This window comes from Globicephala melas, chromosome 15, assembly GCF_963455315.2.
Source record: "Globicephala melas chromosome 15, mGloMel1.2, whole genome shotgun sequence".
Lineage (NCBI taxonomy): Eukaryota > Metazoa > Chordata > Mammalia > Artiodactyla > Delphinidae > Globicephala > Globicephala melas.
In genome coordinates, this window is record NC_083328.1 from 75635694 (window position 1) to 75654677 (window position 18984).

The 18984-nt window shown below is 55.3% G+C and overlaps 1 protein-coding gene across 6 annotated transcripts in view; it reads right to left on the bottom strand.

The window, feature by feature from the left end:
* The window catches only part of RIPOR3 (RIPOR family member 3), a 70234-nt gene that overhangs the window by 17620 nt on the left and 33630 nt on the right, over nucleotides 1-18984 (bottom strand). For 2 of the 6 annotated variants that reach the window (XM_030839074.3, XM_060285087.2), the window contains exons 2-4: nucleotides 9682-9800; nucleotides 4969-5115; nucleotides 2638-2716 (exon numbers count right to left, since the gene is read on the bottom strand). In XM_030839074.3, the coding sequence (XP_030694934.2) occupies nucleotides 2638-2716; nucleotides 4969-5115; nucleotides 9682-9800 (345 nt within the window). Of the gene's footprint in view, nucleotides 1-2637; nucleotides 2717-4968; nucleotides 5116-9681; nucleotides 9801-11897; nucleotides 11913-12764; nucleotides 12914-13985; nucleotides 14287-18984 lie in introns of those variants that run through there. The other 4 variants (XM_060285089.1, XM_060285088.2, XM_060285090.1 and 1 more) reach the window with 4 other exon arrangements.

Genomic DNA, 18984 nt, shown 5'->3' on the forward strand with positions numbered 1-18984 from the left:
TGATTATTTAAGGGGTGACTTCAGCCATGACCAGAGGAATTGAGAGTGGGGAGAGGCGGCCAGCACCACCCAGGAGTTCAGGTCTAAGGAAACTGCAAATCTGGACTGGTCCATCCAGATTCGCAGGGGGCCACGGTGTAGCCAATGAAAAGAATATATTGTCGGGATGGGGGAACCTTTGTATAAAGGGCCAGATAGTAAATATCGCAGCTTTGCAGACCACATGGTTTCTGCCACTGGAGCATGAAAGCGGCCACAGACAATATGTAAATGATGGGTGTGGGCTGTGTTCGGATAAACTTTAATTCCAAAACAGGCCCTGCTTTGCCCACATGGGTTAGAGTCACTATATCTGAGCCTGGACGCATTTCCACAAGGTTGGCGATCCACTAAGGAGAAGGACTAAGAGGCGGGAGAGTATGTAAGTTGCGATTTCATTTTTGTAAGACAACTGTTAACCAAACCACTCTATATGCACAATCTGTATATTTGCATGAGTATGTGACCAGGGAGGAAAATATGGAAAGATAAAGACTAGATTGTCCTCAAGGGCTAAACAGGGTGGAACAGAGAAGATTGCAGACGGGAACCAGTCAGGCAAGAAGGAAAAATGGATTAACCCCGTGCCAACGTCTGTTTTCCTACGTATGCATTTATGTGACATTGTACGTGTAGGATTATGAAATTAAAACTCTATGTAAGGGGACTTCCCTGGTGGTCTAGTGGTTAAGACTCCACGCTCCCAATGCAGGGGCCCCTGGTTCAATTCCTGGTCAGGGAACTAGATCCCCGCATGCATGCCGCAACTAAGAGTTTGCATGCCTCAACTAAAAGATCCCTAGTGCTGCAACTAAGACCTGGCGCAGGCAAAATAAATAAATATTTTCTTTAAAAACACACACAAAAACAACTCTATGCAAGAAATTAAGAAATAGGAAAGTTCCCAAGGCTTTGGAAAGAGAAGTAACTGCACAGCAACTTCTCAGAAACTGAGAACCGGACCCCAGGTACATCGTCCCTCTGGGTGGCCCCAATGCAGTTGCTGCCCCTTCCCTGCCTCAGTGTGCCCACCTATGAAATGGGAGTAGCTAACACATACAGACCTTTACATAAACCTTGCGTCCCTTAGAGTTACTTCTAGAACAGAGAAAGAGAGACCGGAGGACGTGAGAACAGCCACACCCACAAGAGAGGGAGGCCCGGCAAGTGCTCGGAAGGGCCGGAAACAAGGCAGCGCCTCCTTCCGCCTCTGCACTGACCCATTTGCCCACCCAGGACAAGGCATGAGTGAGTTTGCCCGGCCTTCCCTTCTCCAAGTGGGCCGGCAGGCTGGGAGCCCTGCATCTCCCACCCTGTCGACCCCCGAGGTCTTCTTTGCTGGGGCCAGGATATAGAGGTGAGGGGACATGACTTTGATAGATTCATTCCCCACCCCCTCGTGTCTGCAGTCCCTCCGTCAAGCCGGTGGCCCGCTCTCTGCATTGGCCCTTGGAGGAGCAGGGCTGGAATGAGCTAGAGAAAACCATAGACATCAAGGCCTCCTGGTTTCTGCTTCCAGAAGTTCTCATTAAGGACAGGAGGGGTTTTCACAAGGCAGCAGCTGGATAGAGAAGAGGGGCTGGGAAGGACTCCCCAAGATGCAAAAGAAAGCCTCCCCACTGGAGAGATGCAGGCACCCAGCAGTGGGGTCCTGGCAGTGCCAGCAGATAAAATGCAAGATACCCAGGGAATTCCCTGGTGGTCCAGTAGTTAGGACTCCACGCTTCCACTACAGGGGGCACGGGTTTGATCCCTGGTCAGGGAACTAAGATCCCGCATGCTGCACAGCGTGGCAAAAAAAAAAAAATACAAGACCCCCAGTCACATTTAAATTTCCAATAAACAATGAATACTTTTTTTTTTTTAGTATAACTGTGTCCTGAAGATTGCATGGGACATACTGAAAATTGATTTGTCATCTGAAAATCAAATTTAACTGGAAATCCTATTTTTTTGGTTTGTTTTTGGTATTGGTTTTTTGTGGCGTTTGTTTTGTTTCTTCTAAATCTGGCTTTGCTAAGGGGATGGCAGAAGCCCAGAGCAGGTGAATCCTGGGCTAGACAGGCCCCAGGGCAGCCTCAAAGATGCCACTCGGATGAGAGCAAAACTGCAGAGCCGCTGGACGTTGTGGGAACACGCAGGGATGATCAAGGACGGATGGTGTCAGGGCCACTGGCACAGTGACACACCCTGGATTCAATGCCTGATCCAATTTCCTGCCATCATGTAAGCCACCCTGATTGCAGGGGGCCCAGATGGCCAAGCGCTACAGAATAGGGCCATCTAACGTAGACACCCCTCTGCACACTCGCCTACCTTACAGTTACTTCTAGCACTAAAGGGAGGTGGCCCAAAGATGTGTGAACTGCTGCACCATGTGAGGGCGGGGGGCTGCCGGGAGCTTCCCACCAGTCTGCGAGGTTAAATTCATCCAGGTCCAAGTGAGGTTCATTCATCAAAAATAAAGCCCACTCCTTAGGCCTCTGAGTTCCGAGACTGAGAGTCACACCCGTGATGCAGGCAACGGGGGGAAAGAGGGTCCATCTTGGAACCCTGGCCAAGGCTGCTCGCCTGGGAAGGGCCTGGGAGGGGTCTCACCAGCCTGGAATTCCTGCGGGTGTCCTTGTGGCGTCCTGACAGGTAATCCAGCTCGGCCTGCTGGACGCACAGATACTCCCTGTGAGGAGAACAAGGAAAAGGAGTTGGAAAAGGAGCAGAGAAAGGAAAGAAACAGGCAGATGAGCAGAGTTCCAGGGAGGAGGCAGCCACGGCCACCAGCAGGGACTGCTCAGCAGGCTCAGGGGTCAGAGGGCAGACTCAGCCCACCCCCAGGAAGCCCAGTCCCAGCTCGCCCAGCCTCCACATCCCACACACCCAGGGCTGTGCGCCCAGCGCTGTACAAAATGGGGAATCCCTTAGGTAATTCCCCAAACAGCCCTGCAAACAGGAGCTACTGTTATTATACCCATTTTAGAGATGGGCAAACTGACCCTGAAGCAACTCAGCGCAGGGTCACACAGCAGGGAAGAGGCTGAACCCGGGTCTGAAACCAGGCAGTGGCCTCCAGAGTCCAGTATCTTCACCCCAGCCCGTGGGGAGGTTACAGAGAGCACACCTCCCTCACAGCCAAAGGCAGGCCGTCCTGCTGCCTGGATGCCCAGGCCCAGAAAGGGGCCTGACAAACCCACTCTGGAAGGCACAGAAAAAGCCATGGGCCCGAGGGGACTTTTCATGTTGTGTTTTCCGCCAAAAAGAGACTCGGACATGAAACCTGAGGTCTGGACTTGGGGGCCAGGTGGGGGCCCCGTCCTGCTCCATTGTAGATTTGCTGGCTTACCCCAGGAAGGTGACTCACCCTCTCTGGGCCCACTTACACTACCTTCTGTCAGACCACAGCTCCCTCAGGGGTTGGGCTCCCCAGGAAGAAGGAGATGCCCTTGACCCCAGACACGTCTCAAATGTGCGGTCCTCACAGGAATCACCAGAAGCTTTCCTGGGAGAGCGGCACCTTGGAGATAGGCCTCCACCCTCTGGGCACATCCCCGGCTCCCTCTCAGCACCAGCGCCGGGCGCACTGTGGGATGACCCCTGCGTAGGGAGCCAGGCACCGGCACGGAGGGAGGTGGCATTTACCCTAAGCCCAGGGGACAGCAGGGCAGGCAGCCTTGGCCCTGGAGCCCCACTCTCTGCTTCCTGGCTGTGGGATCCTGGACAAGATGCTTCCCATCTTTGGGACTCAGTTTCTCGCCTGGAAAAGGAGGCTGAGAGAGTCTCTCACGGCATCAGGGACACGAAGCACCAAACAAGTCATAGAGGTGCTGCCGCTGTTATTATTATTATTATTAATTAGTGAGGGATGAAGAGCAGGTCACAAGAGGTGGAGAGCAGGACAGGGCATCCCAGGAAGAAGGAAAAGCCTTCCATTCGGCAAATGTGCGAATACCCCTCCCCCCACCTCAGCTCCCATGCTGACCCGACCACTGTGCCCCTAATGGGCCGATCATGCTCCTGCCCCAGGGTCTTTGCACAAGTGGCTCCTTTGGCTTGAAATGTTCTCCCGTCATCTGCAGGGCTCACCTCTTCAGGTTTTTGCTCAAATGTCACCTTCTTAGTGAGCCCTTCCTTGAACACCTTATTTAAAATCAACCGCACACCTTCTACCCTGATTGTTTTCCTCCATAGGAGCTACCACCCCCTGACATACTCTCTATCCTACTTTTCTATATTGTTTATTGTCTGTGTGTCCCCCACTGGGATGTCAGCTCCGCGGGGGCAGGGGTTTTTGTGTTTTGTTCATTCCCGTACCCTGCGCCTGGCACTTGATAAGCCCTCAATAAAAATATGGGGAATAAGTGACTGAATCTTCCTGTTCCCACCTCTGCTCAGTTAATCAGTCAGTCTCTTCCTCACTTGAATCCAGCCTCCCTGACCTCCAGCTGTTGTGCAAGCTCCTACTGCAGGGCCTTTGCCCGTTCCGTTCCCTCTGCCCAAGATGCTTGTCCCCCAGAGGCCAGCACAATGGCTCCTTCTCGGAAACCATCAGGACCTCCTCAGTGAAGCTCTCTGGGCAGCCCTGTGTGACAGGCCTTCCACACGCTGTCTCTCCATCACCTCCCTCACTGCCCTCTGGGCTCGTGGAAGTTACGGTATTGATCACATTACTTTTTATCACCGTCTCCCCCTCCACACCGTGAGCTCCATGAGACCAGGGTCCCCCTGCCGTATTCACTGTGTCCCAGGTGCCCAAGGACAGGGCCAAGCACATGGCTGCACCCAGGACATGCTTGTTGACTAAACAGATAACCAGGAGCTCCCTCTGTGGCCTCTTACAGCAGAGACCCACCCACGTTCCCCAGGAAGAGGCAGAGAGGACCGAGCAGACGAGGACAAAGAATGCACTTGTTAAAGGCCACGAATAGCCATCCTTACTTGAGGCCTCTCTTCAGTGCTTCAAAGATCTTCTTCACTTGCTGTGGCTTGGGATCCGAGCAGACAGACCCCTTCCGCAGCGTGCCATACATCTTGGAGGATTTCACAGGCATTCGAGACCTCACTGAGTTCCTGTGGACGGACTTTCTGTGAGAAGGGATGGGGGGGCGTGGTCAGAGCAGGGGTCTGGACCAAGCCCTTCTCAGGGGCAGGCACTTTGGGAACAGTGGCCAGAGCCCCAGGCAGTCAGCAGACCTGGCTGAGTCTCACCCCACTGCCACCAAGCTGCGTGGTCTCAGGAAAGCTGCCAAGACTCTCTGAGCCTCAGTTTTCTCATCTGTCAAATGAGGGCTTGGATATGAGGATTAAAAGAATAATAGGGGCTTCCCTGGTGGCGCAGTGGTTGAGAGTCCACCTGCCGATGCAGGGGACGTGGGTTCGTGCCCCGGTCCGGGAGGATCCCTCATGCCGCGGAGCGGCTGGGCCCATGAGCCATGGCCGCTGAGCCTGCACGCCTAGAGCCTGTGCTCCGCAATGGGAGAGGCCGCAGCGGTGGAAGGCCCGCGTATCGCAAAAAAAAAAAAAAAAAAAAAAATTATATATCAGATAGTGCCTAGTGCCAAGAATAAAAACAAAGGCAGGATAATGAATGCAAAGGGTGAACAGGGAAGGTTCCTCCAATCAGGCGATGTTTGAGTCTGGGTAATGTGCACGCAAGCCCTGGGGACTAAGCTCACCCCTGCACCTGCCGTTGCTGTTATTCATATATTATATGTCAAGTGACACTTTGCAGAGCCCAGGCAGGGACTGTGCTCCCTCCTCCCCGACCCTCCCGGAGGCCACGTCAGCCACCTCTTGGAACACACCCTCCACAAAGTTGCCATCTGCAGGCTGGCAGGGACAGGCAGGGCTGCAGCCTCGAGAGAAGCAGGTTTCAGACAGGCTAGGGTCCCCGGCAGGTGGGCAGACAGGCAGGTGGGGTGGGTGAGCAGCTTGGAGGTGGGGCTGCAGGAGCCCCGCTCACCTGCCAGCTCCCAGAGTCCCACAGTCCCCGGCAGATGCGTGCCCTCGGCTGGATCCCACTTCCATCTACCTGGCAACTTCCTCGCCCTCGCTCTGTGGCTGTGCCTGATAGCACTGGCTCCTGGGGAAGCTCTGAACCCAGTGCTCTTGTCTGAAGTTCAGCAGAGCAGGTGTGGTGGCCAGCCCCTCCAGGGACGGTGATGTACGTGCAGTCTCCGGATGGCGAAATCAGGTTTCATGTCTGGCCCAGTGCCACAACTGCCAGGGCAGGGAGCAACCTCCAGGGGCGGATGTCACAGCAGTTCTGAGAGGACTCAGTAAATATTAAACATCCCCCGGCATGCCAGACGAGCTTCCAGATGGGCACGTGTGACCCATGGGCCCCAGCCCTCACGTGAGGCCGCTGGGCCAGCCCTTCTACCTGGTGTCGTTGGGAGACACTATCGGAGGCCCGGTGCACGGCTGCTGCAGGTGCAGGATCCGGAGGTAGGAGGGGCTGGGGGCGGGGCAATAAATAAGAGGACCGACTGGACACATTTCAGGTGAGGACTCAAAGCTGGCTGTAAGCGCACCTTTCCTCCTGCATCTGGTGGTACTAGACGCCCAGGGATGATGACAAACACGCGCACGGCACTCGCAAAGGTCAAGCTCTGCTCTGGGTGCTTCACGTGTACTAGCCTGTTTCTCCCGATACATGTCTCTGAGGTCTAGCCCTCCTCTCTGCCCCCTTTCTCTAGCCTCCTCTCCTTGAAAATCAAGGGCTGCTGCTTGGTTTTCACACCTACACTTCCCAGCCGTCCCAGTGGAGGAATTCCCAGGTGGTGCGGACCTTGCAGGGTCTCCTGGCTCAAGAGGGTCCCTGCCTGAGGGAGGGGAGACCTGGCTGAGGGATGGCAGGAAGGGGTTAAGAGCAGCCTGTGCCTGTCAGTCAGGGCAGAATGGGACAGTGTCAGGGCCCGGCTCTCTTCTTCATCTGCCCACCTTATTATGTACGGCCTTATGCTATAATATAGTATTATATATTTATTATATGTGGCCTTGTTATAGCAGTCATTCAACCTTAGTGTAAAATTTCCTCACCAGATTACTTCCCCAAGTGAATTCTTTGATTACACAATAAAGAAAAAAACAACAACACTGTCCAGAGGCAAAGGGGCTTCAGGTGCCAGGGCAGGGGTAAGGGCTGGGGACATCTAAGTGGAGCCAGGCTCTTCTGCTCTCCTGTCTAAGGTTATTTTTGCCTGACCTGCCCCCGCTGCTGAGCACCTTGGCAATGTGGCCGTGTTTCAACCTGGTTGGATTACTTGGGAAATAAGGCCAGAGGTGAGACCTGAAACCCGATCCAGACCGTCCAGCCCCAGAGCCAGGGTCCAGATCCCTGGGAGCTGTACAGAGACAGGAAGTTATGTACAGTTATGTACAGAAGTTATGTACAGAGACAGGAAGTTATGTACAGTTATGTACAGAAGTTATGTACAGAGACAGGAAGTTAAAAACAGATGTGCTGCTTCTCTGCCATCACGGGCAGCTACTTCCTCACCCCTGGACAAGGGGACTACAGAGAACCAGGCCCGATGGAGGCCACTCAGGAATCTCAGAACCCGTCCAAGCCAGACATCCTCCAGTAGTCCCTGCAGGGTTGGGGGATGGGGGCAGGACGGGGAGCCCCAGGACATTTACACCACTGTCCCACAGGCCAGCCGCACACCCACTTTCTGTCCCTCAAAGCTCATTCCCACCTCAGGGCCTTCGCACCTCTGTCCCCTCCGCCTGGAAGGCTTTCCCACGCCCACACCCTGTCTGCACGTGATGGGCTCCTCTTCTCTCTGCCTTCGTTTAAATGCCTCACTGGGGACCTCCTCCAAGCCCCCTGCTGCCCTCCTGCCTCCCTGCTTTAACCCTTTCCGGGCACCTGCCACCAGCGGCATCCATCTTGACTATCACTGGCTTATTGTTTTCCCCGTCCTGAAAGGAGGGCGGGGCCTGGGCCTGTCTCCACAGCCCTGGACGAGGCCTGACCAGAGCCAATGCTCCATAAATACTTGTGGAAAGAATTAGGGATTCCTAGGGGTGCTTCCAGGATTTCAGCCCTGAGATGCCACTCCTCCCAGGCACACCTCAGAACCGAGAAGCTGGGCTGCCCCGAGACAAGGCGAGTGAGTTGGGTGAGTTGGGAGGGCCTGACCACAGGGTCGGCCTCACAGTGATGGGGGGTGGGGCGGGGGGTGGGGCGGGGGGAGGGGAAGGTGGGTCTAATGCGCAGCTGGGGAGCCTATGGACAGAGCACGAGGAGGGCCTGCCGGGCTCGGGTGGTCCGCACCCCCAACCCCCAGGAAGTGGCTTTGAAGCCAAGGCCTGATGAGATTAAGCGGGACCAGGCCAGGTGAATCGCAGTGGGGAGGGTTCCAGGACGAGGGCAGGGCCTGTGCAAAGGCCTGGAGGACAGAGAGGCCAATGCGGCTAGAGCCCAGGGCTCAGGATGAGGCTGGCCAGCCAGACCCTGCCGCGTGGGGACCGGATTACGCTCTCAGTGGGACGGGAACCTCCGGAGGGTTTCAGGTAGGGGAACGCCAGGATGAGATTTGGTTCTGCGCCCTGCTCTGGCTGAGGGCCCTGCCTGCCCACCACGGCTGTTCAGACTGGCAGCCGTTTGGGGCCCTCAGGATTCCTGGAGCCAGGGGCCCGGCACGCCTGAGCTGGCAGGGCTGTGGCCCCAGGAGCAGAAACGCACCCTCCTCCCAGGCATTACCTGCAGCGGGAGGAGACACATCGCAGATCAGCCGTGAACTCACGTCTGGAGGGTCAGTACTAACCAGGCCTGTCTCTGCCTGTCTCTCCTCCTTGGAAAACTTCCCACAAGCCCCTACTGCGTGCCAGCATGTGCTGACAGCTCACCATTTGTCACTTCACTGTACCCTCATGACAAGCCCATGAGGGAGGGACATTTGTGATCCCCATTTCGCAGATGAGGAAACCAGACTCAGAGAGGTGAAGTCACTTGCCCCAGGTCACAGGTGGCCCTACTTCCCATTCTATCAAACAGGAAGAACAGGGCTTCCCTGGTGGCGCAGTTGTTGAGAGTCCGCCTGCCGATGCAGGGGACGCGGGTTCCTGCCCCGGTCTGGGAGGATCCCACATGCCGCGGAGCGGCTGGGCCTGTGAACCATGGCCGCTGAGCCTGCGCGTCCGGAGGCTGTGCTCCGCAACGGGAGAGGCCACAACAGTGAGAGGCCCGTGTACCGCAAAAAAAAAAAAAAAAAAACAGGAAGAACATTCCATCCTAACCTGGCCCCTAGGAGACTAAGTTCCAACTCTGAATCAGTCTTGCTGTGTGACCTTTGGTGAGCAGCTCTGCCTCTCTGAGCCTCAGTTTTCTGATCTGCCAAGTGGGCCTGATAAACTCAAGCAGATCAGCTTCCAGGATCAACTGCCAGGAGCACGTAGGGTGACACCTGTTCAGATCTGAAGCAAATTACAGCTTTCTCCCAACACCAAGCGTCTCACTCACAGACACACAGACACAGACATACACAGACACACAGGCAGACACAAACACACACTACCCTGCGCTGCAGGCCTGGCATGAGAGTGAGCCTCAGGGTCACTGGCGTGGGAGGAGGATGCCCCCGCCGGCCCCCCGATCCCTGGCCCTCAAACAAGCCTCCCACACACAGCCCGGGCAGAACTTACGCGATCCTCTGGCTCTGGGCACTGCTGAAGCCGGCAAAGGAGGCGCTCCGGCCCATGACCCCCACAGCCCCTGTGTCCCCAGAGGACAGGAACCGCACCCTCACCGACATGGCTGTCACCTGCAGGGAGAGGGCAGGACAGTCAGCCTCGAACTGGCACCCGGTGAGTGCTGACCGCAGGCTGGCTACCCTCCACCATGGCCCCCAAGGGCCCTACAGCAGCCCCAGAGAGGGGGCGGCTGGAGCTGCCCCCAGCTCACAGATGAGAAAACTGAGGCTCAGTGAGGTCAGGGAGCTTGAGGGGGGGGCAGGAGCAAGATTCGAACCCAGGTCTCTGCACCCTGTGCTTGGGTCCTTGATGCCTGTGTGATGCAGGGGGCACCCAGCAACTCGTGAACCAGCTCCTCTCACCTCCCCTCAGCTACTCCTCTCTGCCAGTAACCCTGACCCCCCTCCACAAACCCCCGCTGAGCACCTCCTGTGAGCCAGACGCCGAGTAAGGCAGGCCCAGCCCTCGCCCTCCAGGGCTCCAAGTCCAGCAGGGGGCTGACGGGCCACCATTACAGTAGGGAGTCCATAGTGAAATGATGGGGGTACCAGACCAACCCATGGAGGAGGCGACCGAGAGCTGAGAAGGAAAGGCGAGGAGGGAAGAAGGGGAAGGGGAGGGGAGGGAAAGGTATCTGAAGCAGAGGGAACGGCGTGAGCAAAGGCCTGGAGGCGCAGAGGACAAGGTGTAATCCAGAAATGGAAAGAAGTCCAGGGGGGTGGGGGGGTGGCTCCAGGTGAGGTTGGAGAGGCCAGCAGAGCACAGGTCAGGGTGGCCTCGGTGGCCCCAGGAAGGACTTTGGCCTTGCAATTGGCTAAGGGTAACTGGGAGCCATGGGAGGTTTTGAGCAGGGGGTGAGTCAGCCCAGTTCACATGAGGCCAGGCTGCTGGCATCAAAGGCTTCCAGAAGCCACAGATCCATTACCCCATCTCTGACCCAGGTTGCAGGGAGGCCAGCCTAGAACCCTGGCTGTCTTTACGTTTTTCCAAACCATCTCGAGATTGGAAAAATGCCACCACATCGTTTGGGAATATCGTCCAGTGTCTTCCAACACAATAGGAAAGTTCTCCCCCATATCTAACCTAAATCTCTGCTGCTACAGTTTTATACCTCACCCCTCAGCCAGGGTGGCATCGGTGCAAGGATTCTGGGGACCCCACTGCCCTGAGAAAGCTCCGCTCCGCCAACTCCCTCCTATTCCCGCTCGGTAGGGCCCCTGCTTCCCACATCCCCTCCACCCAGTGGCTGAGCCCAGACTCCACACCTTTGCCCACCCTGGGGCCTCTGCCTGGAAGAACGTTCCCTTTGCAGCCACATCTATCCAGTGTCTATCCTGCATTTTGTTCGTAGTCAGCTCCCACCACAAGCTCCAGAGCCCTCACTCTGAACCCCCTGGCAGATCTGCGTGACCCCCCACAAGCTTCCTCCTCCTCCGATACCTCCCGCAGCCCAGAGTCCCACACGTGCTGTGCATAGGTGAGCTCTGGAAGCAACAAAGCCAGACCTGGGCTCAAACCCCAGCTGCAGCTGTGCCGCTCACCGGCTCCAGGCCTTGGTGATCACGTCTGTAAAATGGAAATTCAGAAAAGGACCAAGGACACAATGTGCTGACAGCACATGATGTGAAATAGACACCAGAAAGAGCTGGTTGTCTGTGTGCCATCGGCTGACCAAGACCCCAGCCTGGAGACCCCAGCTGCTGGGGCAGATGAGCCAAGGAGCGACCTCTGGCCCCGACGGAGGAAGCGGCAAGTGTCTGCGGAGCACCCACTGAGTGGAGCCCCAGTGCCAGGGACTGTCCCGTGCAATAGGTCCGTGAACAGCAGCCGGGTGTACGGATGGGGAAATTGACGCAGTCTGGCAGTGGAGAGCTCATAATTAGGCCAGCTGTCCACTACGCGCCTTATGTAAATTATCTTAGTAGAGCCGCACAACCCCCTGAGGTGTAGGAGCCGTTGCGAACCTAATTCAATAGATGAGGAAACTGAGGCTCAGAGAGGTAACAAGACGAGCCCAGGGACCCAGCTAGGAAGCGGCAGAGCCAGGCTGAGAACCCGAGTGTAACTGATGCTGAGCCAGCTCTTCTCAGGTACGTGGGCAGGCATCCCACACTCTGGGGGTTCGCCCCAGCCCCACGGGAGGACCCTCACGCCCCCACAGTCCCTACCTGGGCTGTGCTGCTGCCAGCTTGGACCAGCTCACAGGAGTCGACGGTTAAATTTTCAGGAATGTTGGTAGCTTGAAATCAGCCATGACAGAATTAAGTACAGCGTGGAAATGGGCACGTGCTACAAATTAGGGTTTGAGGTGTTTTTGTTTGTTTGTTTTTCTGCCTGTTGTTAAACTTTTATCAGCATACCACTGCCCCCACCCCTATCAGCACAGGCTCTGGGTGGCACTGGAAGCTTCTCAAACTGCTAAACACGCCCTCCCTCCATCCTAGCCAGGATGAGCAAGGGCACAGGAGGGAGCAGGCAGGGAGATCCCCAAGGTCAGCGGGTGGGACGTGGACTCTGGAGCCAGCCCCGGGGGGCTGGGGACCGGAACGCCCTCCCTCCACCTTCTCCCTCCACCTCCCCGCCACCCTCCCTCCCAGGCCTTCTGGGTCGTTCTTCCAGCCTCCCCCAGGTCCTCCACTTCAAGATAAGGGAGAAAGACGATCGCTAAAGAGTTCCTCTGCATGCAGTTTGCTAGAACAAACCCAACCATCTGCCCGCCCAGCGTTAGGAAAGGAGGACCGAGGAGGAGAACTGAGGTTCAGTGCAGACCCACGCAATGTGCCAGCACCTGGCTCTAGACTGACTACTCACAACAGGGCCATGAGGTGCAATGACCCCACTTTTCACATGAGGAAAGAGCCTCTAAGAGGTGAAAAGGCTGGCTCAGGGAGCCACGTTTTCCAGGGTGAGGTCTGGCTGTCACGTGGGGATTGGCCTCCTGGCTAGACCCTCGCAGCTCCTCTTCCAGCCCAGATGTCACCTCCCCCAGGAAGCCTTCCTGGACCTCCCCCCAATCCCTGCCTCACTTTACTTACAGTGGACGGTGAATGGTGACTTGTCTGCCTCCCCGACTAGACAGAGAGTTCCCTGCAGGTGGGGCTGGGGGCGTTCTCCAGGGCCTGAAAGAGTCACAGCGCATCTTTACGGGACCAGAGGACAAGAATTGAAAGGCTGGGGCTGCTTCCCCCACTTCAGCAGGCTGTGCAGCCCAAGGCGCAGTCAGTGGAAGAACAGGATAAAGATTAAAACTCCCACTATGTGCTGGACTCCAAGACAGGGGTGGACAAATGACTTCGGGAAAGGGCCAGAGAGTGAATTATTTTGGCTTTGCATGCCTTATGGTGTTTGTCACAGCTACTCAACTCCACCGTTTTAGAGCAAGAGCAGTCACAGATAATGTGTAAATGAATGAGCCTGGATATGTTCCACTAAAACATTATTTACAAGAGCAGCAGCTATTGATGAATGACCCCTGGGTGGCCAGCACTCCTTCTGCTACCTGCTCTAAAGGTTTAAAATCTCATTTAATACTCCCAACACTATATGAGGCAAATATTATTATTATCCTTCCCATTTTGCAGATAAAGAAACCGAGACTCAGAGAGGAGGGGAAATGACTCAACCAAGGTCACACAGGTCGGAACTGCCAGAGCTGGGATTTGAACCTGGGCGTGATGGGCTCCAAAGCCCAGCTACTTCACGCTAGGATGCACCTGCTTCCGCAGGGGCTGTGCTGAGGACACTACCCCGCCTCCGCTGCCGTGAACCTGAGCAGGAGGGAGGGGGCCCCAGAATGGAAGCAGGTTCATGGCCCAGACCTGCCAAGCTAGAAATGTAGCCCTGGGGACGGCTGAGAGACATCGAGCCCCATCCCCTGCAGGCTTCAGGGTGTGGGAGCCCAGGGCCCTTTGGACCAGCGTCAGATCCCAGCAGCACCTCTCCTGGCCGATCCCTGGTGGGGCTGAGCCTTTGAAGTTGACCCTTGTGATCTCACCCAGCGGGCTGCAAAATGATCCCCTCCCTGGTGGACTGGGCATGAGATGGCCGGGATGAGACCCCTGGAATCCCAGGAGCCTTCAGTGGGCTTCTGACAAGTCCCAACGGATGTTTGTCACCTTTCACCAAGGGTCATACTCTTAATGTTTAGTTGTTGACACAACAGCGGCACTGACCACTCAGAACAGAGGCTGGGCACCTTGGAGACCCCACTCCTCCCCCAAGACCATCCCCCCTCCCCCTCCCCCTGCCGGCATTACCCTTTAGCGGCTGGACTGTAGGCAGGTCGGGCAGCCCTGGGCAGCTGGCACTCTGCAGGGCATGAGAGGCAGGCCAGGGACCTCACTGGGCCCCTGGGCAGAGGAGAGAGTCACAGAAATCATGCGGGTCCCAAACCTTCGGTGGCAGACGAGACTGCCTCTCTCCGGCACTCGGGCAGCATCTGATGCTTGGATCCAGCTGGGGAGCTCAGGGCAGGCGGGCCAGCTGAAGGGGCTCCTCACCCAGCAGCTGCTCCCCAGACACTGAAGGGGCCGTCCTGGGCCTCTTCCTCCAAGGTGCAGCCAGAGGGAGCCGGAGCCTGTTCTGCTAAATCTGTCCTGCTCGGTGCTGCCCAAAGCTGCCCACCGGCCACAGGGAACCTGCAATTTCACCTCATTTGGAAGCGATGCTTCTAAATTTAACGGCGTGGGCTCTCAGGGCTGGGCGGCGTTTATGCCTGAGTCCCTCACTTAGGGCTCTTTTATATCCGTTCAAATGCCAGCCAGGGATTAGTTTGCTTATAGGAGTTTCCAAAATAGCCCTTTGGTTTAGCACGAAAGGAAATGGCAGAATAGCCCAGGATGAGGAATGTGAGTTTATACATAAGAGGGAAGGGCGTCCTGGGAAGGCTTCTCTGGGAACCAGACTGTCTGCACCAGATGGAGTCCAACTCCCTCATCTTACTGATGGCCAGACCCAGCCCAGAGGGGCCAGACGACCTGCCCAGCTCACCCAGAGGTGAATGGAAGAGTCAGAAGAATCCAAACTCCCTGTGCCTGCCAAAACGCAGTCCCCTGCTCCTCCGCTGGAGCCCACTTAAAATCCCGTAGCTGACCCACGCAGGATGGACGCCTTCCATTGGCTTCCACGCCTGCCGGCTTGGGCTCCCCTCTCCCTGCTGGGCGCCTCCTGAGCCAGGTTGTATGGGGCTGGGAAGACGTGCCCGGGGAAACAGGAGAATACGGTTCCAGCCGCATGTGATCTAGAACAAGTTCCCACCCCTCTGAACCTCTGTCTCCCAGTCTGTAAAATGGGAGGATTGGGCTAGAACTCAGGCTTCCCTCAAGCACAGCACACGCTGGGCCAAGTGAGGGATGCCCAGTGGCCTCCAGGCATCACTCGGTGGGAGGGTTCTCTTAGTCTTTTAGTCTTTAGTCGTCTTTTCATCCTGGCTCCCCGACTCTCTGTCACTTGTCACCCTTCCTGTTCAACAGAGCACAGAGCTGGCCCGGGCACAGAGCCAGGGGTGGGCAGAGGAGGCGCTTGAACGCAGTCAGGTTGTTTTGTTTTGTTGAATTTCATTTAAGGTAACCTTCCATTTAGAGCAAGCTGTGCTCTGTATGACTTAAAGTGTTTTTTTAAATAGCATGTTTAAATGAAGACAGTACGGATTTGAAGAACACTTGGTTTAAATAGAGCAAGTAGGCACCCACCTGCCTGGCAGCCCACATTCCTGGGTCCTGCCACCAGCTCTCAGGGGCCACCGTGGAAGTGGCAGCTGGAGCCAGTGGCACCTGGAGACCCCAGGTGTGTCTCTGCAGGTGGCCAGCTTGTCTCAAAGAGACAGATGGGCTGATGGCTCCGGCTTCTGGTATAAGAGAAGAGCAAGCAGCTCCTTGGGGAGCCCCAACTGTGCCCCCAGAGTCCACTGTCCCGCAGCTGCAGGGCAAATGGAAACTTCCTGACGGCCAGATTCAAGACCAGGCACGGAGTCAGAATCCGGGATCCAAGAGGGCCCTTGCCTCAGTGTATCATGCAGTCCACAGCCCGCTGTGTTCTTCCTGCCCAGGGCAGGCCTGGGAGGAGTTCCTGTCCTGCACCAACTCTGGCCTGTAGGCTCGTCAAGGACCAGTCACAGGAGAGGATGGGCAGGCCCTCTCATTGGACTTCACAGCACACCTGTGCCCATTTCACAGATGGGAACACGGAGGGTGCAGCCACAAATGGCCAAGTGCAAGGTACAGGTGAGATAACCCATACAAAAGAAATTTGTGCGGCCGTTAGGAATATGATTTTGAGGAATAGTGACATGGGAAAATGTTTGAGGTAAGATGTGACTAAACCAGAGCAAGATGTGAACTGTATACAGCGTGTTTTATTTTTGAAACAGTACCTTACGAATGTGCTACAATGGACATGTATTCCCTCAAATTAAGAAAAAAATGTTAATTCGAAGAAAATGGAGAGATTGACTAAGCTGTCCTCGGTCGCACAGTAATCAAGCTACCAAGCTGACTGCGTGTCCTCCAACCTAGAGAACGTTGCTTCTCAGGATGAACCTGGGATCAAAGGAGAAACCTGCCTCTTTAAAAAAAAGAAAAAAAATTTTTTAAAGGTCCACAGATATCATCTGCACTCCCAGCTAACTCCACTGGGTTTTATGAGGCAAAAATGACTCATGAATTTCTGTGAAATATCCAGAGAGTGTTCGAATTTAAATGGCCCCTGACCACCACCGACACACTCCCATTGGCGGGTCGACCAGGGGTCACCTGGAAGAGACAGCAACTCTTGGGGGAAGGAGCCTCCTGAGGCCGCCACGGGCAAAGGAGTGTGTGTGGGTGTGGGGAGGGGAGACAGGAAGCTGGAGCTGCCCAGAGATGGGGGGAGGTGACGAAGCTGAGCCTCTGGAAGCACCACTCTCACTCGGGTCTGCTTAGGATCACCAATAAAAATGGGGTCAGGCAGGAGGGATCGGGCATGTCCCCACAGCACCCCTCTGAGGTGGGCACTGTTACCACCCCCATTTTACGGACCGGGAAACTGAGGCTGGTAGAACTGAAACGGCCTGAAGTAACACGTGGCAGCACTAGGTCTTCAATAACTCACCTTAAAATGCTTATGTGCGGGCAGCGTGGCCCAAGTGTGCGTAGACCTAGCCCACATCCTAGGGGTGAGTAGGTGTTGCGTGGAGGGCGCTAACGCGGGTCCCCACTCCAGAAGCAGCTATGGGAGGGTCTGTACCTCAGCACTGCTGGCATTTGGGGTCATTCTTCACTGTGGAGGTTGTCCTGCATATTTAGCAGCTATCCTCCCACCCCTTGATGCCAGGAGCTCTCCACCCTCCAGTCGTGACAACCAAGACTGTCTGCAGACACTGTACTGTCCCCCGGGGGCAGGGGCGGGGTGCAGAATGGTGACCGATGGGAAGGACCGGGTTAAAGGTTAAAGGTTAAAGGCAGCTTGTCAGATCTGCACGAGAGGGCTGGTGAATTAGCGTGCTGGGGGTCAGGAACGATTTCTCACAGGTGAAAGGAGTAGTGTTGTAGATACTCTATTCCGTTGGCTACGAATGTTGTTCAGGCTCCGTCTCCTGACATGAATAGGGTGTGGGAACCTGGGGGCCCCAGCAGCCCAACATATTCAGAAGGGTCCCTGGGCCTACAGCTCCCACTGGGCCTCTGCCACCCCCATCCTTCACACGCACATGTGCACACACGCACACACGCCAGGGTATGGATGAAAGCCTGTAGGCCTGAGCGTGAGGCCTTGAGCTTGGAGTAGAGGTTGACCTCCTCCTTGGGGGGTGTTTGCTGTAACGTCAGTGCTCTGCGTGAGACCTGCCTTGATCGTAACCCCCTACCTGGAGGCCAGAAGAGACCCAAAGGCTACCTCCCTTTTTAATCCCAAAGACCCTGATGCCGATGAACGCACGCGCTGGTTTGGGGCAGCTCAACACAGGCAGGGTTTGGATTCAAACCCAGGCAGGCAGAACTCTGCTGGCCACGTGGGCCAACCAGTCCACCCTGGATGAACCGCCTGGAATTCTCCGTAATCGTGGGGACACAGACCTTCCCCCTGCCACACAGCTGGACATCAGAGCCCAGGAGTCTCTCTCCAAACCAGCCAAAAGGACTGGGAAAGAATTCTGTTCCTGACTGCTGTCTGTGGAACAAGTTAGGGCCAACTTCTCCACTAGCGATGTGGGCACAGTGCACAGGGCCCATGAAAACATGAGGATTACTTTTAAAATCAGAAGACTAATGAAATTTTAGGTCAAAGAGAATGTTTTATTATATAATGTAAAATTATATTATTTATGTATATTAATAGAATGTATTTTATTTTATAATACATCCATCTTTATACCAGTCACAATATCCTATACTATTTAATATTTTTTATGCAGGAATTGTCCCCGGATGGCCAAGGTGCTGGGGGGTGGGGTGGGGATGGCACGAAAGTCATCACGTGGCCCTGCCCTTGGCCCTCTCCTAGCCCCGCCTCCAATCTGTCTGCCTCTAGATCAATCCTTCCACCTCCTGCCCTGCCCTTGGGCTCTCTATCCAGCTCCCTCCCACACAAGTCTTTATTATGCAAATCAGATTCACCCTTCCTTCCTGTCTCCCCTTCTCAGTTTTATCTCCCCCTTCCCTACTCCCAAGTCCACTGGGCCTGACCCCCCAAGATGGAAGAGCTAAGAGAGCCAGTCCGGACCTTGCACTTGACCCAAATCAGCTCATTTGACCCTCAGTGAAATGCAGTGCTGCAGGTTTCACTCCATCCCATTCTGGTTTCAGGGTCTAATGAATTTGAGTTTTGGCTTCTGGGCTGTGCTATCACCCGCAGGCCTCAACTTCCAGTTCTCTAAAATGGACTTAGTGGTTCCTAAGTAGAAGTTATGTTTGGACATGATTCCCAGTGAGCTCATGCTTGCTTCCATATGTACATTATCCTTAGAGCCTTCTTTTCTGGAACTTACAAATTCATGTTCCTTTGTACAGTTACCTAGTTTTTGTTTTTTTTTTTCTGCAGTCTGCATTGCGTGGTATGTGGGATCTCAGTCCAGAGATTAAACCCGGGCCCCCTGCATTGGGAGTGCAGAGTCTGTTTTTAACCACTGGACCAGCAGGGAAGTCCCCAGTTATCCACCTTGATCTCATTGATTTCTAGGGGCTAGTTATAAATCCTGGATTGGGGATCTTTTCTTAATTTTCTCCCAGCCCTTCACTTACCTTTTACCTTGCTCTTAATGAGGTGTGCGTGCGTGCGTGTGAG